Genomic DNA, 26217 nt, shown 5'->3' with positions numbered 1-26217 from the left:
AAGGCATCTGGGAAAAATCTAGAGCTAACATAAGATTTACTCATTGGAAAAGACCCTGATGCTGGGAGGGATTGGGGGCAGGAGGAGAAGAGGACAACAGAGGATGAAATGGCTGGATGGCATCACCGACCCGATGGACATGAGTTTGAGTAAACTCCAGGAGTTCGTGATGGACAGTGAGGCCTGGTGTGCTGCAGTCCATGGGGTCCCAAAGAGTTGGACACGACTGAGCGACTCAACTGAACTGAACATAAGATTTAATGGTGACATACTGAATGCCTTTCCCTCAGGTCAAACACAGGCAGGATGTCCACTCTTATCACTTCCACCCGCTTCTGTACTAGAAGCCAAAGAAAAACACAAGAAAATGAAATAAAAGGCATAAAAATTTGAAAAGTGAAATTATTTATAGATGACATGATTGTTTACATGGAAAATCCTAAGGAATGCACAGTAAAACTTCAAGATAGATAAGTAAATAAATTTAGTAAAATCACAGGGCACAAGGTCAACATACAAAAATCAACTGTATTTCTATGAGTAGCAAGCAGGTGAAAAATAAAATTTTTAAATGCCATTTATAATGTCATAAAAGGAATAAACTATTTAGAACAAATTTACCCCCAAATACGTAAGACCTCAATGCTAAAACCCACAAAATACTGTGGAGAAATTTGAGAGGGCTGAAATAAAGAGATTTATATCATATTCACGGATTGAGAAATTCAGGATTGTTAGCAATGTAAGATATCCATTCTCTCCAAATTGATTTTTGGATTCAACAATAGCACAACTGAAATCATAGCAGGCACTTTGTAGAAACAATAAGCTGATTCTAAAATGTATATGGAAAGGCAAAGGATCTAGAATGTTCTTCAAACATTCTTGAAAAAGAACAACAAATTAGAGAACTTACACCATTTAATTTCTGGAATTACTATAAAAGTAACAGTAATCAAGACAGTATAGTATTAATGAAAGAAGACAAACAGAGTAGAAGAGAGAGTCTAAAAATAAACTATAAATATATGGTCAATTGGTTTTTAACCAAGGTGGCAAGTTTTTCAGTAGGGGAAAGAACAGACTTTTAAGAAGAAATGTTGCAGAACAACTGAGTAGACGGGCAGAAATGAACCATAATTCCTACCTCACACCATACACAAATATTAATTCAAAATGGACCACAGACCTAAAAGACCTAAAAATAATAACAAAAAAGCCCCTAGGGGGAAAAACACTAGAGAATATCTGTGCAGCTTTGAGTTTGTAAGACCAAGATTTCTTAGACAAGATATAAAAAGCACTATTCACAAAGGAAAAAAGTTTGCTTTTCTAAAGACACTGTTGAGAACTGTAAAGGTGGGACTGTCCTGCTGGTCCAGTAGTTAAGATTCCATGCTTCCACTACAGGGAGCACAGGTTGCACCCCTGGTTGGGGAACTAAGATCCTTCATGCCTCACAGCTCAGCAGAAAAAAAAAGAAATGAAAAGACAATTCACAGAGAAAGTATTTGCAATTCAACAAAGATTTTTATCCAGAATACATAAAGAATTATAACAACTGGATTATAAACAAATAACCTGAGTTTTAAAATGAGCACAAAACTTGAACAGATATTCACAAAAGAAGATATACAATGGACATTAAGCACACTAAAAAGTGCTCAACATCATTAGTTGTCACAGAAATGCGAATTAAAATTGCAGTGAGACACGACTTCACATTCACTTAGAATGGCTAATACTAAAAAAACTGGCAATGTCAAATATTAGAGAGGATACAGAACAACTGGAATTCTCATACACCACTGGGAGGAATGAAAAGTGATGCAACCACTTTGAAAAACAGTTTGGCAATTTCTTATACTGCTAAACACCTACCCTATAGCCTAGCAATCATATGCCTGGATATTTATCCAGGAGAAATGGAAATATATTCATACAAAGACATTTATAAGAATATTCACAGCAGCTTTATTCACAATAGCCAAATGTAAACAACCCAAATGGAGAAGAAAAGGGCAACCCATTCCAGTATTCTTGCCTGGGAAACCCCATGGACAGAGGAGACTGGTGGGCTATACAGTCCATGGGGGTCACAAGAGAGTCAGACATGATTTAGCAACTAAAAAACAAAACAACCCAAATGGTTAAACAACAGGAGAATGGTTAAAAAATTATGGTATATCCATACAACAAAGCACTAACCAGAAACAAAAAGTAATGAACTACTGATTTAAGCAACATGGATGAATCATCTCCAAGACACAAGCGTACATACTGCATGATTACATTTACGGGAGGTACTAGAACAAGCAACACTATACTGAAGTCACAGTCGTGTCTGACTCTTTGCGACCCCATGGACTGTAGCCTACCAGGCTTCTCCATCCATGGGATTTTCCAGGCAAGGGTACTGGAGTGGGTTGCTATTTCCTTCTCCAGGCAACACTATACTTAGATGTTAAAAGTCAGAACAGTGGAGGAAGGGGAGTGGCTGAGTGAAAAGGAGGATGACAAACCTTTCTAGGGTGGTGGAAATTTCTAACCATTGATTTGGGTGGTGGTTATAGAGGTTACATATTTGTCAAAACCTACCCAACAAAATACTGTGCACTTCCTATATATAAATTATGTATCAATAAAAAGTCTGCTTAATTCCTTATATTAAATATCTGTTAATAAAGCAGAAGTATTGAAAGGATTTAAACTGTCTCTTCTCCAGAGTATCCAAGAAGTGTTTCAACATATGAGAAACATATATATAAAGCTCCTGTACAGCTTTGAATCCATTGCTTTGATTCCATTTTAAATGATTAAGTCTTACACAGTTAAATTCCCCTTAAAGAGCCAAAAGATCATTCTCCATTTTCTGGTTTAAACAATTTAAATCTTGGGAAGTCTTATTTTTTAAATGGCTATTCATTAATATTTTATTTTCACTTTACTTCTACTGTCCCTACCATCATTGCTACAGATATTCCAAGAAGTGAATGACTAGGGAGAACGAGGGTATTAAAAAAATATTGTCATAGGAAAAAATGTTGCAATTATGAGTTGAATGAGTTCAATCATTTAATGGGCTTCAGACAGTAAAGAATCTGCCTGCAATGCAGGAGACCCAGGTTCGATCCCTGGGTCAGGAAGTTCCCCTGGAGAAGAGAATGGCAACCCACTCCAGTATTCTTGCCGGGGAAATCTCATGGACAGAGGAGCATGGCAGGCTACAGTCCATGGGGTCGCAAAGAGTCAGACAGGACTGAATGACTTTCACATTCACATTCAATCACTTAACAGTACAGTAAAAGATACTTCACAACTCAAAAGAGAAAGACAGAAAGTAGATTAGTGTTTGCTGAGGGTCAAGGGGGATGACAGGGATAGGGAAGTAATGGCTAAAAGGCACCGGGTTTCTATTTGAGGGGATGAAAATGTTCTAAAATTGACTGTGGTGATGGTTGCATTTATGTATGACTACATTAAAAACCACCAAATTGCACATATGAAATAGATTAATTCTTTGATATGTAAGCTATATTCCAATAAAGCTGGCATTTTAAAAAGCTATTGAAAGTTTGATTGGGATTATATTCGAATTTACAGATCAATTTGGAGACTAAAAAATATTTATTATATTGACTTTTTCCCAGTACATGAAAATTATGTAGTTCCACCCTTATTTGGGTATTCTTCAGTTTCTCTCACAACATTTTATAGTATTTTATAGAGAAATCTATATATAATTTATCAGATTTATTCCTAGATAACTGGTATTTCTGATGCTATATAAGTAGTATCTTAAAAAAGAGAGAGAACACAGAATTGTTCTAATGTGGGGAAAGGAGATAAATAGAGCATGATATGTATACTAAATCATCAAAATTTTGAAATATAAAATCACTACATGTGGTCTAACAAATCATTTTTTTCTTATTTTAAAATTTATTTATAGAAGTCATACAAATATTTAAAAATTAAATTACATTTAGTCATATTTAATCAATCACATTAAAAAAAGAATAAAATTATATAAACTTATACAATGTTATAAATCAATGTTACCTCAATAAAAATAAATTACATTCAAAAATATATAAACCTGAAAATATTCTGGAAAATTCCATAACAGGTAGACACCACAGTGAACAAATACTTCCTGATTTATACTGTTAGGTTTCTTAGCTTATAGTGAAAATAGCTGCTTTTATTTTAGTATCTATATTTACCCAATATATGTATTTATTAGCAAAATGCTTTCATGACAAGGAAATTTTATTTTACAACAGTTAAATTTACACTTAAAGTGTTTAACACTGTTCACCATATTGGTGCTACAGAGTGTTTATTATCCTTTAAATTTAAATTAATTGAACTATTATTACCTAACTACATTAGTTAGTAGACAGTGAAAGCAGATGGTGGGCTTTTCTTTCATAAAATAAATATTTCTTTTCTGACAAAATGAAATAAATAAAAATTGCATTTAGGCTTTAAATTAACCTTGTTTGAGTTATTTAATGTTTCTGGATCTCAGTCTTTCACCTACAAAAGGTTAGATGAAAACATCTCCACAGTCCCAACAAGCTTTAAAATTCTATTAATTCTATAATAAGGAAACAGCAAAATACCATATGGTCTTACCATTGTTTAAGCAAACACGGCAATGTATGAAAACCAGATGATTTAGTAATTATTAGTTTACACAAAGGATTCTGTATTTTCACCCCAGAATTGGCAAGTTCTCTAAATATAATTTACACTAAACTTTTAAAAAATATACCTGATACTTATTGAAAGTACAAATGTATGATGTTTCTGAATCATGATCTTATCTCTACTAACAATAATAGTTATCTCACATTGATATTAAAACTAAAAAGCATAGTGTATATGAAAGCATTTTAGAAAAAAGACTGTTTATAACTGTAAGACATTTTAGACATTTTGGAAAGCATCCAAATAAACAATATGTTCATAAATGGAGTTACTTTTCCTTGTCTGAGTGATGTGAGAGACAGGACTTTATCTCAAAGAGACTATCAGAAATTATGCAACCTAGAAATTACTTAACTATAATTAAAATTTACTGATAAAAAAATGATTTGATATGAAAATGTTACCTGATCAATGATAGAATTTAGCTTGGTAAGTAACAGAAATCCTCGGCCATGGACAAGGTATTGTCCAAGAGTTGCCATGTGGGTTTCCTCCTCTTCTTCCTCCCTGGCCTCCACTCTCTGGACCACCGCATTGCAAAGCCGGTTGACATCAGTCAGAAACTCACGCGCCAATGAGTTACTGTCAGTGCTCATGACCGAGCTATAAAATAAACATTACAGAAAAAATCAGAAAAATAAAAATGTTGCATAAAACTATTAGTATGTGTTTTTGTTGCTATTTGTTTATAATCAAAGACTGACTTTAAATTACTGGACATTGGTACCTAACCTTATAATCTTTTCAGACATAGCTCTGATCTAGTCTGGTACTCCTTAAATATTCCTGCATGGCAGAAATTAGTCCTGGGTGTGAAATGACTGAGCAAGCATGGGTAAGTGAACGTGCTGGGAAAGAAAACACTAGTGGGTGGTGGCGGTTAAAGTAAATGTTGACTGCCTCTCTAAAATTGCCTCACTACAGAACAAAAATAAACCCATTACTTATAAAATACTCTTGTTATATATATTTTGAAAGATAAATGGATCTTTAAAAATATAAACTGTTTTTCACCTGATAGAACCCAAAGACGCTGACATCATTTTGTAGGTTTTGAGGCTGGTGCAAGTTTTTTAATCTTACCAGAGGAGATTGGCAGAAAGTAAATGACCAGGAAACATGGAAAATTCATCAGATGTAGTACTGACAACGCACATAACTCAACTGAAGGGCTGACACTGTGAACAGCTATGACCAAGTTCATTCAAGGGTACGCAAGAACAACTAACTCTTCCACAAATGCAGCCCACTGACTATGTAAGACACCACCCATCAGTTGCAAGGCACACTGTAACTTTAGAAATTTAAAAAAATGTGAAAAACAAAAAAACTGTGGTAATAATTAGGGCCTATCTTCTAGAAATTAAGATAATAGAAATTAACATGAATTTTTAGACAACTAATGAGGAAATAACTTCGATCCCACTTCCTAAAAGCATAAGACGCCATGTCAGTAAAAAGTATTAAATGCTGAAACATTTTCCATATTTAAAAATGTATATAAAATATACACACAGTTACATATATAGGGTATCATATATAAATGATCTATTACCTGATTGTTTCATTTAGATAGTTTGGAAATCTTCACATGAACTCGTTCTCTGTTTAATAGCGTATGCTTACAGTTTTTAATACATTCCACTGCATGAGTATGTTACATATAGTACATGTGTTTCATTAGTAGATGTACTACAACAATGTAGCCAATTTGTCATTGTTGAATATTTAGGTTGTTTCTAGCTTCTTACTATCATAAACAAATTGCAATAAACACCTTATCCTATTATCCTCGCACATTTATCCTATTATTTCCTTGAAGCAGAAATTGCTGTTATATATTTCTATTAGGTTTATTCCAGGTGTCTTATAGTTTTCATCATTATTCTGAATGGGATTTTATTTTTCTTTATATATTCTAACTAGGATACAAAACGGTATATAGGGGGCCTATAGGAAGTAGATTTATTTTGAGATATCCAAACTTTACTCATATATCCAAACTTCCTACTGAACTCTCTTATTGATCTTATTGGAATTTCCAGATCTAAAACCCTGTCAACTACAAATAACAAAAAATGCGAACTTTTCCATCTGATATTCACACACTTGTCACTCTTCTAGCGGCATTAGTTATTAACAGCACTAGCAAAACAACACGGGCAGGAGTGATGGGGGCACTTCTGCTTGGCACAGCAAGAAATACTTGTTTCTTCCCACACATCTAATAAGAATGCTGAATTTAACTGAATGTTTTTCAGTCATTCTGAATGCCAACTGAAAAGATGATTGTATGGTATTTTTTAAAGATTTGTTTGGAACATTTCAAACGCCCAGAAAAAAAACAAAGATTCTATAACGTGAGGTTATAGCAAATACTCAGACATCAGATCTAGCAAGTATTAACATTAAACTGTGTTCAGTTCAGTTCTCATGCATGGAGGGGGAATGGGTGTGTGCGTGTGTACGTGTGTAGAGAAATCAAACCTTATAGTACAGGAAATTTACACTCCACCCACACCTCTTCCACCTCCTTAGTTGCTGTTTTATCATTTCCATATATATTTTTATAATTTTGATATATCATAGGCATAAAATATTCAGTATCATTTTAATTATTTTAAAAACATATGCATCTTTTTATAACTTTGCTTTTCCCTCTCAACATTAAGTTCATTCCTTTAAACTATTGTGCAATGTATGTGCCATAGCCATAGTATGAATAAACCATAATTTATATGTCTGGAAAGTTTAGGTATTTTCACTTTGGGTTTTAATTAACATCATATAACTATTAGTTTCAAAGTCTTAGACTGAACCAAGTATTTTGGCTGTTAATATATGTTACATTAAATACTCACCAATCTTTCAACACTTCTGTAACATTTAGGGTCTTTATAATTTGAGTTCATGAACTGGATGAAACAAATATTCTTAGAACAAAGCTACACCTACCAAAAAAAAAAAAAAAACCAGGATAAAACAAAACAATACAGGATAACCATTAATGGTGATAGCTAAACACAAATAATTTTAAAAATTAAAATTTTGACATAAAAACTAGAGGCTAGTCTTCATATTTGATGTAAGAAACAGCCAACAATTTTTTAAATCTCAAGAGCACACTAAAAAATGCCTGTAGCTTTAAGAATGGGATCTTGAGAGATGAAGTCTTGCAACATACTTGATCTGTACTAGACAACACGATCATAGCTCCCTACATCTCCTCTCCCAACTCCCAACTTATAACCTCCAGCAAACCACTATAAAGGAGGAAGAACTGGGCACCATCTGTCTTCTTAATAATGAAATCTAGAAGGCAGTAGAATATCATCTATATACTATGACAGTCAAGTTGTTACTTTCCTGTAAAATATATTTGAGGATACATGAGAACTCAGAAAATACTACAGCCAATGAATGAATAAACCACCACCAAGTTTTCTACCCTTTCTGAATTTTTTAAAATGAATTAATCTCCTATGTATAACACAGTGAAGGCTATCTCTAGAATACCAAAGGATAAATTCCTACTTCTGGGGTAGCAAGAAGATGCTTCTCTGTAGTTTTCTCCTTTGCTATAACTTTTACCAGGCAAATGCATGAAAAATATTTTCTTATTATAGTTATAAGGCAAACAGTAAGGTTTATTTTGAGCCACAGGCTTTTAAAATCAAAATGACCTTTAATTGCTTAAAATGCTCAAATCTAGATCACTGTCTTGAATTCTGTTCAGCTTGACAGACGGTTCTTGTACTACACACTATTCTAGGCCCTTGAGAATAAAGTAGGCAAGAAATAGGACAGAACTGCTCTTGGACTACACAGGACTTTGTGTGAATTAGGGAAAAAACACTTTTCTTAGGATGGTGCAGCCCATGGCACACAGCTATCAAAGCACAGGCTGGATCTCAGTCTTACTTGCCCACTCCACTGGCCAACCACCAGGGCATCAACTGCTCCACCAAACAAAACAGTCCTGGAGTGGAGTCTCAAAACACCTTCCATATCTGCTCCTATTGCATCATCCATATATTTTGAACTCTAAAATTACAGACAAGGAAATCACCTATCGAACGATGAGTGTAAGCAGGTACTGTATGAATTGCTCTGACTACTGGCACCCTCTAGCTTGGATTACTGCAAGATGGAGCCATTTATCTCAGATACTCAAACGATTCCAGCTAACTCAGGCTGGCTATTAGAAGTGAAAGTTGCCAGAAAACTGAATCCATCTGTTTCTCTTACTGAGAGACATTTCCAGGCCAAGCTGAGGGACTTTGCTAATGCTCTTAGAAAGCCACTGACACGGCTTCTTTATCTCCATACTGTACACGATCTGGCTTGGATATCCATGGAGTTACACTCCATCCAAAATCATAATCCCACCTGCCAGAACAATGAGCTGTGCCCTCCTGCACTCTGACATCACTCACTATTCACAGCCATGTTCTGACTTTTAAAACACCTCTCTCTATCATGCTGGGTGCCCATAAAGCACGGAAATACAAGGTAATAACTGGGATGTGCCTCTCGGAGCGCCACGTGCTTCGCCCCTGCGCAGCTGCCCGTCTGTGTGACGGCCGTGCCCCCTCGGCGACAAGTCCCCGAAGGCCAGGGGCCCTGTCGTGTCACTGTTTGCACTTTATGGAAAAAAGTGCCAAATCTCAAATTCATCATCATCGTAATTTTCAACTTATAACTATTATTATAATGTCATAATAAATAAAACTTGCTCCCAACAATACTATAATTTTTATACTATTAAAATTTTACCATAACTGAAATGCATCCTAGCAAAATGCCTATATACATGCAAAAGGTCATATAAATGACCTTTTCAGAAAAACAATAGGTTTCACTTTCTCTAATTCAGCGACTAGCAAAGTGTAAAATATTAAATAACCAAAACAAACAAAAAACTGACAATGTATCAGTTATACCATATCATCAATATGCCATTTAATTAAACAAACATTTATTGAACAATTACTATACACCAGCTACTATTTTTGATACAAAAAGATCCCTATGCTCAAGGATTCTAGTGGGGTAGAGACAGAAAAAATAAATGTAATGCCAGCATAAAATAGAATAAGGATACAGAATGACAGGAAGGCTACTTTAGATAGGGTTGGCAGGGAATGTCTAAAGAGGACATTCTGAGCAAAAACCTGAATGAAGTTAAAACAGACTATGTGACTATCTGAGGAAAAAGTATTCCAAGGCATTGAGATTAGTGTATATCTGATACACCAGATACTGAGTGCAAGAGAAAAAAAGAAGTTAGATATTACTACAAAAGTGTGAAAAGTCACTCACTCCTACTTTTCAGGGACTGAAGTAAGATGTAGGAAGAAACAGGAGTGTTCCTCTGGAACTGTCTCTCCCAAACAGTGGAAGTCTCCTTCCTGCCCACCCTCCTTTCCTTGCCTAAGCTCCAACCAAGTTTTTTTTAAGGCTGTGCAAGGAATAAGCAAGACTGGTTGGGAGAGAAAGTATAATAAAGTTTATCCTTAGCTATGTAAAGTCTGACAGGTCTCTTAAGAAGCAAGTAAAGGGTATCAAGCAGGCAGCTGGACACAGCAAGCTGGGCTCAGGCGGGAGGCTGGGACGGGTGAGTCAGTTTGGAAGTTATCAGCATGCAGATGCATTTTAATGAGATAATATGGATGGAATAACCCAGAGCAATGAGGTCTGAAAGAACTTTCTGCAATGATGGGACTGTGGCTAGTGGCTAGAGTACTCAACAGGGGGCACCCAGAGAATGAGTGCAAGTGGGGCAGAGAACAGGGTCCAGGACTGAGCCCTGGGGTCTACATCGCTGAGTTTGGGAGGCGAAGAGGTTCCAGCACAGGAGACCAGGAAGGAAGAGCATGTGAGGCAGAAAAAATTCAGGAGCACAGTCCTTCCCAGAAACCAAGTGAGGAAAACCTGAAACAGGAAAGAGTGATCAACTGTGTCAAATATTGCTGAGAGGTTAAGTAAGATGGAAATGGGGAACTGACCATTGGATTTAGCAACATGGAAGTTACTGACAACCTTGTCAAACAGTGTCTCAGTGGAGTGGCAAAGAATGGCAAAGAAATGGAGGCAAGATGTTTAGAAAACCCTTTAGAGGAGTTCTGTCAAAAAGGGTGGCAAGGAAACAGGTGGCAGCTTGAAGGGGACTCTGGATGGGGGAATTGTTAAGTTTTTTAAGAAAAAAAGATATTATGGCATGTTTGTAAGCTATCATAGCATATTCATGTAGCATGTTTCTCCAACAGAAAAAGGAAAACAGAAGAAAAACTACAATGAGAGGAGATAATGCCAGCAACAATGAGGAGGCAAAATAAAGAGGGTCCAATGTGCAAGCAGAGGGAAGAACGCAATGCACTCAACGGAGTGAGAAGCATGACAGAGCTCATGAGTGCAGATGCAGGAAGACTTGTGTGTCTGGCAGAGGGAAGATCAAGATTTGGAGGCTTCTATTTTCTCAGTGAAATAAACCACAGGGTAATCCAGCTGAGAGTGAGAAGTGGGAGGTGTTAAACTGATGAGTGGAACAGTGTCAAAAACAGCAGCCTCTAAGAGATTTCCCACACAGCTGCAGTAACTAAAATCAAGTTCCGCTGTTCAATAACCGTACCTATACTACAGTCCAGTTCCCCATGTGTCCCCCCAAACAGAATGATAGAACAGATGACGTCAAACACCTCATGGGATTCTATGTATGTTAGAGCCGCAACATTCCCTTCATCTGTACATGTACATCCCCATCAAAAGCAGAAACTGGGTTAACTGCATGAATTAGTTTTAGAGACTCTCCTTAACCTTTCCTGTCCATCTATTCTTTCTGTAAACATTTCCGTAAAAATCTTTTAAAATGATCTTTAAGAAGCTTTTGTGGAGATAACTTCAAACTCACTAAAGTCTATGAAATCTACATTCTTTTTTATAATTTTGGAAGTTTATTCCTCACAATCTTCTAAAAGTTTTCAAATTCACTGTAATAGCTCAAAGATTACCAGTTGAGCAATGACATTAACAAATTTTCTCAGAATCTGAACCTGAGGTGTAAATTCATTTAGAGCAACCAGAGGTTCTGGGACAATCTCCTCCTCAATATTGGGCTTACATTTTCTCCTATTATTCTTCTTACTTCTACCCCTATTAATCTGTGTATAGATCATTCTTCATGTTAGAGAAGATGGAAAGAAAATAGAAATTGAGAAGTTTCATTTATCCTCTGTCTCTGACTGGTCAGTTTGTTTAAAAGAAGAATCCATTATTTGCTTCTTATTTTCATCTACTATATATAAAATGTAAAGGTCAGTTTTAACATTTTTAAAACCTTAGCTCATTATTCTCAGAGAGTTGTGTTCCTCTTTTATATATAAATAATTTTGTTTTTGTTATTTGTTTCATATCCTCCTTTCCTTGTTATGCACATGTTATTTTAAAATCTGAGTTCATTTGGCCAGTTTGCTTCAACTTTTTCTTCACATATTTTTTCCAACTGTTCAATAAAGACTCTATCTATGGACATCTTACAACCCCTTTCCCTTCTAGAAACTATATATGGCACCTTACCGATCTTTTCTTTGATATTTAGGAACTCTGTATCTCCAATTCTCTATATTCCAGCTTTGCTTCTTCTTTCTGTTTATTATTTATTCACTTATCACTTACTAGATACCCATTTTGTGCCAGGCACGAAGAGTACAAAGTGGGCAAACAGTCCCAGTCTCTGCCCACCCCCAGGAAGATCATATTATGTGGCAAAGGCAAACCAATACATAGGGCACTGTGTACTGATAAGAAGTACTGAACCCAATCTGAGTGGCCAGGGAAGCTTCATGAACGAGATAATTTTGAAAAAAGTTGAACAGGTGAAGGGAGAAAAGGAGAAAGGCATTCCAGATAGGAGAGAGGCTCAAGTCAAGTTCCCAAAAGAATTACACTAAGTTTTTGGTATCAAAAAGCAAAACGAGAAGCAGAAAAACAAGGATGGAGAGAATAGTGATCAAGGATAAATAAAAGGATTTCCTGGGGTGCTGGCTGAAAACTGTGAATTTCTGATGTGATCAATTTTCTCAAATGTTTCAGATTCTCCAGGATTCAGCTGCTTGGATCTCATAATAGAGAATACAGATTGTATCACTGATCTTGAAATGAGGGTTCTGGTGAGTGGAGGCAGCAGAAGCATAAGAGGAAGGAATCAGGGGTACAGGTGAAAGAATAGTTCATATGGTCAAAAATGGGGTACAGGCTGGGTAGAGAAAAGAAAAAGGCCAGGCGCATATTGACACACAAAGAGGAAATTCAGGTACTCAAGCTCTATGAGAGAGAAGAACAGAGAATGTAGCAAGGAAGATATGGGTATTTGTAGATTTCTGAATCAAACAGTTTCAGATGATGACAACATCCAGAGTGTGACTCTGCATGTCAGTGTTGGAGAGGAAGTGAAAGGTCACTATAGTTGAGTAATCATGAAGCAAGTTTTCTGGACAACAGATCATTGTTACCTCTTCCCATTATGTTCACTAACTAAGCCTTCACAGGGGGTCAAAATTAGGCTCAGAGTATCAGCTCCCCGATTATTTCCTTTACCTTCTGGAAAAGGATGGTCAATAAAATAAGCTTTGCTTTTACTGAGTGAGACCTCCCACAGACATTTTAGGAAAGCCGACTTTGATATTTTAGCTCTGATCTGGTTCTGGTTCTGCCACAACCTATTATCGAAAATATCACAGAATTATGCTATCATCCTCAGTACAGTGTATTTTCAAACATTTACCTTCGTGAAATATGGTAGGGCTACTATACCAGCCCCTACACCAAGTCATTACTACATATTCTTACCTTTTAGGCATTTTTAAAATATATTATCAATTCTATGCTTTAATCAGTGCTACCAATGATACTGTATTTACCACAGAAGATAAAATCTCAACAATGTGGCAAGAAGTGCTCCAGTGGTCACTGTTTCCTCCTCAAGAGCCATCAAATAATGAGTGGTCTTGGTGATGAGGAGGACAGAGTCTGTTGTGCTACAATTCACTTTTTCACTAATTCATTAATTCAACCAATATCTTATTACTTACTCAATAAATATTTCAATAAATATGTACTAGTCTGATCATTCACTGTTTTTGCTAGTTTCTGAGTCTGTTCTGAACAGTCAAATTGTTAGTATTATAACAATGGTGAAAATAAAGGTGGGAGGTTTGGAATCAAGCAATTACTGTCCATCACACAGAGCTCTATGTATGAAGTTTGGCTTCCTCCCCATAAAATGTCCATCCCACAGAGTTGCTATGTGGATCTTCAGAGATTATACGACATCAGTAAACATTTTTGGTAAATGTTTTATGCAGTTCTATTTTAAATGCTTCTGATAGGTCCATAACATTTCTGTTCTTTATTGAGCCCATCTTTGCATGAAATGTTCCCTCAGTATCTCTAATTTTCTTGAAGAGATCTCTGGTCTTTCCCATTCTATTGTTTTCCTCTATTTCTTCCCCCCCCCCCCATTTATTTTTATTAGTTGGAGGCTAATTATTTTACAATATTGTAGTGGTTTTTGCCATACATTGACATGAATCAACCATGGATTTACATGTATTCCCCATCCCGATCCCCACTCCCGCCTCCCTCTCCACCCGATTCCTCTGGGTCTTCCCAGTGCACCAGCCCCGAGCACTTGTCTCATGCATCCAACCTGGGCTGGTGGTCTGTTTTACCCTTGATAATATACATGTTTCGATGCTGTTCTCTCTAAACATCCCACCCTCGCCTTCTCCCACAGAGTCCAAAAGTCTGTTCTGTCCATCTGTGTCTCTTTTTCTGTTTTGCATATAGGGTTATCGTTAACATCTTTCTAAATTCCATATATATGCATTAGTATACTGTATTGGTCTTTATCTTTCTGGCTTACTTCACTCTGTATAATGGGCTCCAGTTTCATCCATCTCATTAGAACTGATTCAAATGAATTCTTTTTAATGGCTGAGTAATATTCCATGGTGTATATGTACCACAGCTTCCTTATCCATTCATCTGCTGATGGGCATCTAGGTTGCTTCCATGTCCTGGCTATTATCAACAGTGCTGTGATGAACATTGGGGTGCACGTATCTCTTTCAGATCTGGTTTCCTCAGTGTGTATGCCCAGAAGTGGGACTGCTGGGTCATATGGCAGTTCTATTTCCAGTTTTTTAAGCAATCTCCACACTGTTCTCCATAGTGGCTGTACTAGTTTGCATTCCCACCAACAGTGTAAGAGGGTTCCCTTTTCTCCACACCCTCTCCAGCATTTATTGCTTGTAGACTTTTGGATAGCAGCCATCCTGACTGGCATGTAATGGTACCTCATTGTGGTTTTGATTTGCATTTCTCTGATAATGAGTGCTGTTAAGCATCTTTTCATGTGTTTGTTAGCCATTTGTATGTCTTCTTTGGAGAAATGTCTGTTTAGTTCTTTAGCCCATCTTTTGACTGGGTCATTTATTTTTCTGGAATTGAGCTGCAGGAGTTGCTTGTATATTTTTGAGACTAATCCTTTGTCTGTTGCTTCGTTTGCTATTATTTTCTCCCAATCTGAGGGCTGTCTTTTCACCGTGCTTATAGTTTCCTTTGCTGTGCAAAAGCTTTTAAGTTTAATTAGGTCTCATTTGTTTATTTTTGCTTTTATTTCCAAAATGCTGGGAGGTGGGTCATAGAAGATCCTGCTGTGATTTATGTCAGAGAGTGTTTTGCCTATGTTCTCCTCTAGGAGTTTTATAGTTTCTGGTCTTACATTTAGATCTTTAATCAATTTTGAGTTTATTTTTGTGTATGGTGTTAGAAAGTGTTCCAGTTTCATTCTTTTACAAGTGGTTGATCAGTTTTCCCAGCACCACTTGTTAAAGAGGTTGTCTTTTTTCCATTGTATATCCTTGCCTCCTTTGTCGAAGATAAGGTGTCCAAAGGTTCGTGGATTTATCTCTGGGCTTTCTATTTTGTTCCATTGATCTATATTTCTGTCTTTGTGCCAGTACCATACTGTCTTGATGACTGTGGCTTTGTAGTAGAGCCTGAAGTCAGGCAGGTTGATTCCTCCAGTTCCATTCTTCTTTCTCAAGATTGTTTTGGCTATTCGAGGTTTTTTGTATTTCCATACAAATTGTGAAATTATTTGTTCTAGTTCTGTGAAAAATACCGTTGGTAGCTTGGTAGGGATTGCACTGAATCTATAGATTGCTTTGGGTAGTATAGTCATTTTGACAATATTGACTCTTCCAATCCATGAACATGGTATATTTCTCCATCTGTTTGTGTCCTCTTTGATTTCTTTCATCAGTGTTTTATAGTTTTCTATGTATAGGTCTTTTGTTTCTTTAGGTAGATATACTCCTAAGTATTTTATTCTTTCTGTTGCAATGGTGAATGGTATTGTTTCCTTAATTTCTCTTTCTTTTCCTCTATTTCTTTGCACTGATCACTGAGGAAGGCTTTCTTATCTCTCCTTGATATTCTTTGGAACTCTGCATTCAAATGGGTATATCTTTCCTTTTCTCCTTTGCTTTTCACTTCTCTTCTTTTCACAGCTATTTATAAGGCCCCTTCAGACAGCCATTTTGCTTCTTTGCATTTCTTTTTCTTGGGGGTGGTCTTGATCCCTGTTTCCTGTACAATGTCATGAACCTCTGTCCATAGTTCATCAGGCACTCTGTCTATCAGATCTACTCCTTTAAATCTATTTGTCACTTCCATTGTATAATCATAAGGGACTTTATTTAGGTCATACCTGAATGGTCTAGTGGTTTTCCCCACTTTCTTCAATTTAAGTCTGAATTTGGCAACAAGGAGTTCATGATCTGAGTCACAGTCAGCTCCTGGTCTTGTTTCTGCTGACTGTATAGAGCTTCTCCATCTTTGGCGGCAAAGAATATAATCAATCTGATTTTGGTGTTGACCATCTGGTGATCTCCATGTGTAGAGTCTTCTCTTATGTTGCTGGAAGAGGGTGTTTGCTATGGCCAGTGCATTCTCTTGGCAAAGGACAGAAATGGTATGGACCTAACAGAAGCAGAAGATATTACGAAGAGGTGGCAAGAATACACAGAAGAACTATACAAAAAAGATCTTCATGAACCCAGACAACCATGATGGTCTGATCACTCACCCAGAGTCAGACATCCTGGAACAAACAAAGCTAGTGGAGGTGATGGAGTTCCAGTTGAGCTATTTCAAATCCTAAAAGATGATGCCGTGAAAGTGCTGCACTCAATATGCCAGCAAATTTGGAAAACTCAGCAGTGGCCACAAGACTGGAAAAGGTCAGTTTTCATTCCAATCCCAAAGAAAGGCAATGTCAAAGAATGCTCAAACTACTGCACAATGGCACTCATCACACACGCTAGTAAAGTAATGCTCAAAATTCTCCAAGCCAGGCTTCAGCAATACATGAACCATGAACTTCCAGATGTTCAAGCTGGTTTTAAAAAAGGCAGAGGAACCAGAGATCAAACTGCCAACATCTGCTGGATCATCGAAAAAGCAAGAGAGTTCCAGAAAAACATCTATTTCTGCTTTATTGGCTATGCCAAGGCCTTTGACTGTGTGGATCATATAAACTGTGGAAAATTCTGAAAGAGATGGGAATACCAGACCACCTGACCTACCTCTTGAGAAATCTGTATGCAGGTAAAGAAGCAACAGTTAGAACTAGACATGGAATAACAGACTGGTTCCAAATAGGAAAAGGAGTACATCAAGGTTGTATATTGTCACCCTGCTTATTTAATTTTTATGCAGAGTACATCATAAGAAATGCCGGGCTGGATGAAGCACAAGCTGGAATCAAGATTGCCAGGAGAAATATCAATAACCTCAGATATGCAGATGACACCACCCTTATGGCAGAAATCGAAGAAGAACTAAAGAGCCTCTTGATGAAAGTAAAAGAGGAGAGTGAAAAAGTTGCCTTAAAGTTCAACAATCAGAAAACTAAGATCATGGCATCCCGTCCCATCACATCATGGCAAATAGATGGGGAAACAGTGGCAGACTTTACTTTTTGGGGCTCCAAAATCACTGCAGATGGTGACTGCAGCCATGAAATTAAAAGACGCTTACCCCTTGGAAGAAAAGCACTATGACCAACCTAGATAGCATATTAAAAAGCAGAGACATTACTTTGCCAACAAAGGTCCGTCTAGTCAAGGCTACGGTTTTTCCAGTGGTCATGTATGGATGTGAGAGTTGGACTCTAAAGAAAGCTGAGCACCAAAAAATTGATGCTTTTGAAAAGCAAAGATGCTTTTGAACTATGGTGCTGGAGAAGACTCCTGAGAGTCCCTTGGACTGCAAGGAGATCCAATCAGTCCATCCTAAAGGAATCGGTTCTGAATATTCATTGGAAGGACTGATGTTGATGCTGAAACTCCAATACTTTGGCCACATGATGCAAAGAGCTAACTCATTGGAAAAGACCCTGATGCTGGGAAAGATTGAGGGTGGGAGGAGAAAGGGATGACAGAGGATGAGATAGTTGGATGGCATCACCGACTCAATGAACATGAGCTTGAGTAAACTCTGGGAGTTGGTGATGGACAGGGAGGCCTGGCATGCTGCAGTTTATGAGGTCGCAAAGAGTCAGACACAACTGAGCAACTGAACTGATTTTAAACGCTTGACACTAGCTGAACATGTTCCAACAGAGTGCCATCTAGAGGAAGAAAAGATCACTACACCCTTTCCTCAGACCAGTTTGCAGGAAATATTAAGGGTCTGCTTATGATGATGGAGTTTCCAAGGAAACACTGAAAACAAAAGCAGAAGGTATCTGCATTTTTTGCCTTTTCCTTGCCATGTGCCTTCTACAGTAAACAAGAAGAAAAAGGAAAAGAAACAAAAAATGTTATAGTAATGAACTTTATTCTTATGGCCTGATTAAAAAGCATACTTTTTCTCATCTAACAGCACTGTCTGAAGGACTCAATTCTTAATCTTTCACTGAACACCAAAATTTCTGGTAAATTGTCTTTTAAAATAATATTGAATTGGCCAAAAAGTTCATTTGGTTTTTCTGCATGATGTTATGGGAAAATGTGGATGAACTTTTTGGCCAACCCAGTACTTACCTAAATCTGCTAACAATAGTATTAGAGAAATTATCATCACAAAGAATATTTTTCAGAAATGTATTAGGTACCAAAAAATAGAAGACTACTAAAAATCACAGGATTATTGTGAGACTTACACAAATAATACACAAAATAATTAGTACTCTGTGAATTCTTACTGAATCAGAGTCTGTTGCAATTTGAAGCAGCTTTCATGAAAATAAGGGTTGTTCACATGAACTCTTAACTATGCTAAATCCCATCTCTTCACAGAGTTTAGTATATATTTATTATAGACTTATTTATGACTTTCGCAAAGATTTCACATATTCTTTGCAACATATCACTAAAGATCAAAAAAACTTGAAAACCGATAACACTATTTTTATCATTTCGTGCATTTACACAATGGCAGAAACTTTCCACTTCATACTCTCCAACCCCACATGCTATAGGTGACAATAACTAAAGCCAATATTTCAAGGTCCCATGACAATTGTCTTGGGAGTTATATGATATTTTTGGAGCTAATTAACTGGAACTAAAATAACAACATTTAGAAGACCCAGCTTTTCTTCTGTCAGGTCAATTAAAAATCAGACAGCGGGCAAAGAAGTTTCCTTAACACTAAATGTCTCTAAATGTTGCCCAGAATCTTTACTCAAAGTTCACTAGTCTACAATCTGTACATCTGCAAAAAAGATTAAAAAATTTCTCCCTACACACTTTTGTAACCATAACACAGAGCCAAACATACAAGAGATTTGGATGGGGGAAGGGAGAAGATACTAGGAAATGATCTTGTTCAGATAACAGAATTCTCTTTAAAGAATCAGCTAGATAAGACACATCAGTTGAGTTAAATTATACAACATCTAAGAAGCTAATCTGCTAATCTGGACTTTACCTTGTAAATGTTTGGTCATACTAGATACATTAAATAATAGCTATCAGAATGATTCCCAACTACAGACTTGAGACAGAAAGTTTACGATGATATTATTTACATAGCAAATTTTTTTCTTCTTACAAGTAGCTTACTTGCTTTTATTCTAATTGAAGTATAGTTGATTTATAATAATATTACATTAGCTTCAGATGTATAGCCTAGTGATTTAATATTTTTATAGATTATATTACACTTAAAGTTACTACAAACTAATGGCTATATTTTCCTGTGTTGTACAGTATACCCTTGTTGCTTATCCATTTACTACATATATTTATTAATATAAGCATCTTTACAACCTATGTTATAGTGGAAAATAAATATTCTCTTGAGAAAACTGAAGTAAAATGTGATAGTCATTGAATATAAAAAAGTAAAACATACTTCATGGGCTTACTTTTATAAAATCCTTGGAATTTAAAATGAGAATTAAAGGGTGTGACACTTCAACAAAGTTCTAAATTAAACAGCTGAATCGGAGATCCATAAAAACTACCTTGCTGCTGCTGCTGCTGCTAAGTCGCTTCAGTTGTATCGGACTCTTAGCCACCCCGTGGACGGCAGCCCACCAGGCTCCGCCATCCCTGGGATTCTCCAGGCATGAACACTGGAGTGGGTTGCCATTGCCTTCTCCAGTGCAGGAAAGTGAAAAGTGAAAGTGAAGTCGCTCAGTCGTGTCCGACTCTTAGCGACCCCATGGACTGCAGCCTACCAGGCTCCTCCGTCCATGGGATTTTCCAGGCAAGAGTACTGGAGTGGGCTGCCATTGCCTTCTCCGAAAAACTACCTTAGTGATAATATAAACCTTTTTTGCAAGATAAATCACAATCCCATAATTACTGATAATTCACCATACTTGAGGATGATGTTCAACTTCCATTTAACGATTAACTTCGAAAGAAATTATGACAGTTGTTTCAGGTTATAGCTGTTGTTTAGAGTTCAGGCGCTTCTTGACAAATATTGAACTTGATTTTCTGAATTCTGCAAGAAAGAATACCTGATTCACAATCAGGATGTCACACACTGTAATGAAGTTTACACTGGTCTCCAGCTCCTTAGATACTAATGTGGTATCCATGAGGGGAAAAAAATGCCATTAAGGCTTTGAACTCTGGACCCTAAGGAGTCTGAGTAACTATCCAAGGCCCCCTGGGAACTGAACTGACAGTTTCAATTTGGATGGCTAACAACAAATTTGTCATGACCCCCACCCAGTACCCTGTCAAGCAAGGGAAGAAGGTGTTCCCACACGTCCAAGTCATTTGGGGCGGCTCTGATGGTTAAGGAAGGGCTCCAAAAGTAGGGTAGCACATGTGAGGCAAACCCTAGGGCCGGTTAAGCTTGATGACCTTAACACCAGCACTTCCCCAAACCTTCTTCCCAGGGTTCTCTCACAATGCCGCTTTCAGGGACACTGTAAAGTTTAAACAACCTGGAGAAGAGCCTGATAGATAACAGAAAACACTGTCTGCAAAGGCAAATTGCTTACGGTCTGAATAACTATCTTAACAGAGAATTAAATGATCTTAGTATCTCCCTCAAAATTTTACATTAATAGATAAGAACTCTAAGGCAGTTGGAGGTTAAGAGATTTCCCAAAAGTCACAGGGCTTTACACCTTCAGATTCCTATCCAATGTTCTTCCTAATATGGCATGAAATTTTTGAGAAACTTCGCATAACCAAACCAAACAAGAATCTGCCTGCAATGCAGGAGACCTAGGTTTAATTCCTGGGTCGGGAAGATGCCCTGGAGAAGGGAAAGGCTTCAGTATTCTTGCTCCAGTATTCTTGCCTGGAGAATTTCATAGACTGAAGAGCCTGGCAGGCTACAGTCCACGGGGTCACAAAGAATCGGACACAACTTAGTGAGTAACACTTTCACAGCCAAACTATATCTTTTAGAATATTACCTGTCAGAGCATTCTAGTGATTGGGTCTGGCACTAAGTGTACCTATAATTAGTCAGTAATCATGGCTATCTGTTCTCCAGGCAATATATCCTGCCATCCTAAACTTCTCAAGGTCTTCTACAGGTTCATGTTATCATTTTCCATGTTTCCTCATGTCTCATTCACATCAAGAAGTGAACTGAAAAAAAGAAAATTCTGCTCCTCCTGGAAAGAAGTATTTATATTTTAAAAAGAAGCAACACTTCAGCCCTAATGGGGATTGCAACATAAGAGGGATAAAAGTTGACTGGCTCTGACCTAGTGTTCCATATTAAGTATATAGGACTATAATAATCCGTAACTAGTAAATGTGGAGGAAAACTCGATTGGCTCAGAGAGGAGAGGTCATCCTGGCTCCTTGTACAACAAAAGTGGGCAGGAAATAAAGGAACCCCGGCACAGTGTAGCAAGGCAGAATTTTAAAGGAAATTCCAAGAAAGTCACACCAAAATGTATCACACTAAAGCTCTTCAACAAGCAGTTCGTTTTCTCTAAAACAAACTGGACAAGCAGATAGCTCAGAAGATGATGCGTATTTGATCCTGAGCACCATAAAAGAGTGGAAATTTTGAGACACTGTGGCTGCACCAAAAGGAACAATGAAGGCCCACCAAGTAAATCATCTCTCCTGGCTGTACACTCCTACTAGGAATAATTGTGCTAGAAGTTTTATACTGAATAGCTCAGCCATCTTCATAACAGATCTCTAGATTTTTACAGAATGATAATGATGGTGATACACTAATACCTACCATGATTAATTACTACACATTAGGCACTTCCATAAGCACTCTATTGGAGTGGTTGGTTTAATCCCCATAACAGTCTCATAAGTACAAATATACCCCTATCTGTCACATGTTGGAAACTGAAGCACAGTGAGGTTAGGTAACTGCTCAAGGTCACAGAGCTACAATTATCAGACGCAGGATTCAGGCCCAGGCAGTCTCTCTGTATTCTATCAAATTTCTCTTCTTCAAAACAAACATTGACTCCTCCCTCCAACAAACTAGCTCTTTCTTCCTCATTCCTATTTCAGTTAATGGCCTCTACCCAGTCACTCATGAGGGAAAAAAAAAAAAAGAATAGCACTTCATCTGGGGCCTAGTCAATTCTTCCTCCTGACAGCTGGCTGGTTCACCTCTGCATCTCCTACTTGCTAACTCTGTGACCTTAGACTTGATTTCCTCTAAGTCTCAGTTTCTTATCTATAGAACTGAGTTCCTAAGAGCACCTCGAGTTGTTGTGAATGTTAAAACTAAATGAGATAGCACTGTGCCCGGCAGATTGTAGAAAGATCAACAATTGTTAGCTGTTATGATCATCACCTTGAATCTGGTCCTTCCCCTCTCCTCCTACGGTGAAGCATTCTCTGGTCCTCATCTCTCACTTGCAATACCAACAACCTCTTAATCGGTCACTCTTCTTGGTGCATTTCCATTCAGTTCAAATTCTTCAACTGCTAAAAATGTCAGCCACGTTCCTTAAAATCGTAAATGGCACCTCAATTCCTAGGGAATAAGGTCCTAATTCCTTATTATCATGCTATGGAACTCCCTCTGCTATCTAACTTTTTTTTAAATCTCTCAGCACATCTCAAAACACAATGTACAGTGCCATAATTCCTCCTAAAGGTTCTCAACATTAATTCAGTTTGTTTTTTTTAAATCATGTTGCTGCTGCTATGAAATTCCCATTAATTACCAATTACTTTTCTAAATGCCTGTATCTTAGGACTCACTACATTGTATTACAGGATTACACTGTTTCTTTCAAAGCTAGATTATACTTTAAGAAGGGAAATCAGGTCTTATTTGCTTAAAAATAAGTCAAATAGTAAGAGCTCAATAAATAGAAACCAATTCATTTAATACTAACTTTGACAGTAAACATTTTGTTACTCAAATTCCTTTATGAAATATTCCCACACCTAAAGCACTGAGAAATAAACAGGCACATTTACAAAAGCCTTTCCCCATTCCACGGCAAGAACTTAATGTATTAAGGAAAGTGCTACAGAAACACCTAAAAATCTTTACCAAAATTTGTTAGATTAAAAACAAAAAACTTCAGCAATAAAAGCTTAGATGTTTATTCTTCCTATTTTAAAGAGAATGATTCGGAGTTCACAGTTTCAAAGTTCTTTAAAATCAACAGTAGACATGGTGGTTTTCCATACCTACTAAAGAAACACACACAAAAAAAGTCCTGGAGCCTTATGTCAAATGTGAAACGAAAACAGTAAAAAATAATTTATAAAGTAACATCATAATGATGAAGTTTTTAACATATATCTTGTATAAGGTAAAGGGCCTGCAAAATAAGGGCCTGCAAAATAAGTTTCAGAAATACTGAACACAGATATTGACAAGCTTGAAAGACTTCCTGCAAATGTAGATAGAATTAGTTTCCTCATTCCTCTGTAATTCTTACAGACACAATGAAAATTAGCTTCCCCCCTAAAGAAAAAAATTCAGCTGAGGCAATTATAGACAAATATGTGTTTACTATTACAGAACATTTCATATCAAGAAAAACAACAGTAAGACCAAACTGAGATCTGGTTGCTTCATCTGCTGTTCTCTAACCATTCATGAGGATGGACAGATAGTAGGAGAGAAGGGCACAGGGACTGCGAGTGATAGAGAACAGAAGTCAAACAGAAATATATACTCAACAGTTTCTGAGAGAATGCATTTCAGATTCAACCTGCACTTTATATTTTTTTCAACCACACTGGTATCATTACAATCTAGTTTCTATCACTGTGATCTGCACAAGAAAAGGGGTTAGAGTTACACATGAACTACATACTAGAAACCAAACACCATTGTTCTCCATGTTGTGTAAGGCATCTTTCAGCTATGGGATTACATTTTTAAAGTGTATTAAAATATTCAAGAATTTGGTGGTATAGGAGAAAGAATACTAGACTAAAAGTCAAAACACTTTCAGTTTTCTGTTTTGCATCAAATTCTTTAGGATCTCAGGCAAAGTGCTTTTCTGATCCCCATTCTTCTTATACATATTCAAACAAAGACAAAAGTAGATGATCTCTAAGTATTTTTAGGCTATGGACTTTCATAACAGTACAATAGTCAGAAAATAGTAGTATAGTAATAGTCATATAATAACAGTAAGCATCAAGATTAATTTAAGATTAAAATTACACATTCTAAATATTTCCTTAAATCGTGCATCATTAGGTTTTGTCAAAACCAGAGATTCTTTTTTCTTTTTAAATAAGATGTAGAGAAAATAAATACATTTCAGTAATATGGAATGTATGACTTTAGAAATAGTCTCCAAAATTTTTAAATAAAGCTAACAGAGAAAAGCAAGAACAGTTAACAGCATTACTGTCTTTGGAAGCATCATTAAGAGGAAATCCAGAAAATGGCAAAGGATTTTGATCTTTAATAGACTAAAATAAAAATAAAGTCATAGTGTATTAAAGGTTCAGATAAGTAAATACCAAAAAGCAGTGTAAGAGTGAGCTGACAAATATAAACAGCTGCCCTACAAGTCACACCAGCAAAATTTCCTTTTACCATTGGCCAGGATACACTGATTTTGCACTTCAATGAATTAATATTCAGAAGACGTAACAATGAATGCATTTTACGAACTGATAAATGTTCCACTTGCCTTTCAAATAAAGCACATAGTTATAATAAATGAGGAAACCATTCTCACGATTGTTTTAATTTTATACTCATCTAAACTTTGTATAATTATGCTGTTGAAAAAATATCTATGCAATTATGACTATTACTCTTCAACCTAAGGAACCAAGACAAGTGAACTAAAAAACTAATAAGAATTCCACTGCAGCAAGTTACATTTTGATCGGAACAAATTTAAAGAGGGATGAAAAAATTAATATACAATTATTGCTCTTTACATATTCATAACAGAAAACACGTATATAGATGTGAATTCACTTTTGTTAAATAGAAATTACCAAAACCAGTGAATTCAGCCAAGAATCAAATGTAATCACAATAGAAAACAAATATACTTAACCAGAAAATATTTCCAATGTACAAATACAGTTAACTTTTTAAAAAGTTAAGAAGTAAGAATTATAAGAACAAATCCCTAGAAAAGAGCAAATCCATTCTAACAACAACCTTGGAGGTGGAACATGGTTATATCATTCCAAAAAAAAAATAGGATTAAAAGTAGAAGGGGAAAAAACATACACCTAGAGCTAGTCCACAACCTAGATGTCACTTTCCAATATTTCATCCAAATTAGGAATTCCCTTTCTATAAATACTCTCCACCCATTCCAGCTTATGACAAATTATGGTTATTATGAAATCTGTCTTCCTTGATCTAAAATATTTCTTCCTCTCACTTTCACTCTTCTGATTACTACAAAATTACTGACTAGACATTATTAGGAGGCACTGCTAGCACTTCCATTTTCTTCTCAGTTTTTAACCCTTCATCTCCATTGGCTTTTTCTCTGCCTATATTTAAAAAGAAAGAAAGAAAAAA

General features: G+C 36.6%; 1 protein-coding gene across 5 annotated transcripts in view; it reads right to left on the bottom strand.

Annotated features, from left to right (window-relative positions):
- LYST (lysosomal trafficking regulator) overlaps window positions 1-26217 on the bottom strand; it is a 191342-nt gene that overhangs the window by 139355 nt on the left and 25770 nt on the right. For 3 of the 5 annotated variants that reach the window (XM_070471055.1, XM_070471054.1, XM_070471053.1), the window contains exon 2: window positions 5121-5319. In XM_070471055.1, coding sequence (XP_070327156.1) covers window positions 5121-5319 — 199 coding nt within the window. Of the gene's footprint in view, window positions 1-5120; window positions 5320-7577; window positions 7668-26217 lie in introns of all 5 variants that reach the window. The other 2 variants (XM_070471052.1, XM_070471051.1) reach the window with 1 other exon arrangement.

The sequence above is a fragment of the Odocoileus virginianus genome, chromosome 7 (assembly GCF_023699985.2).
Source record: "Odocoileus virginianus isolate 20LAN1187 ecotype Illinois chromosome 7, Ovbor_1.2, whole genome shotgun sequence".
In the NCBI taxonomy this organism is placed as follows: domain Eukaryota; kingdom Metazoa; phylum Chordata; class Mammalia; order Artiodactyla; family Cervidae; genus Odocoileus; species Odocoileus virginianus.
This window is presented reverse-complemented; position numbering and strand designations above follow the sequence as displayed.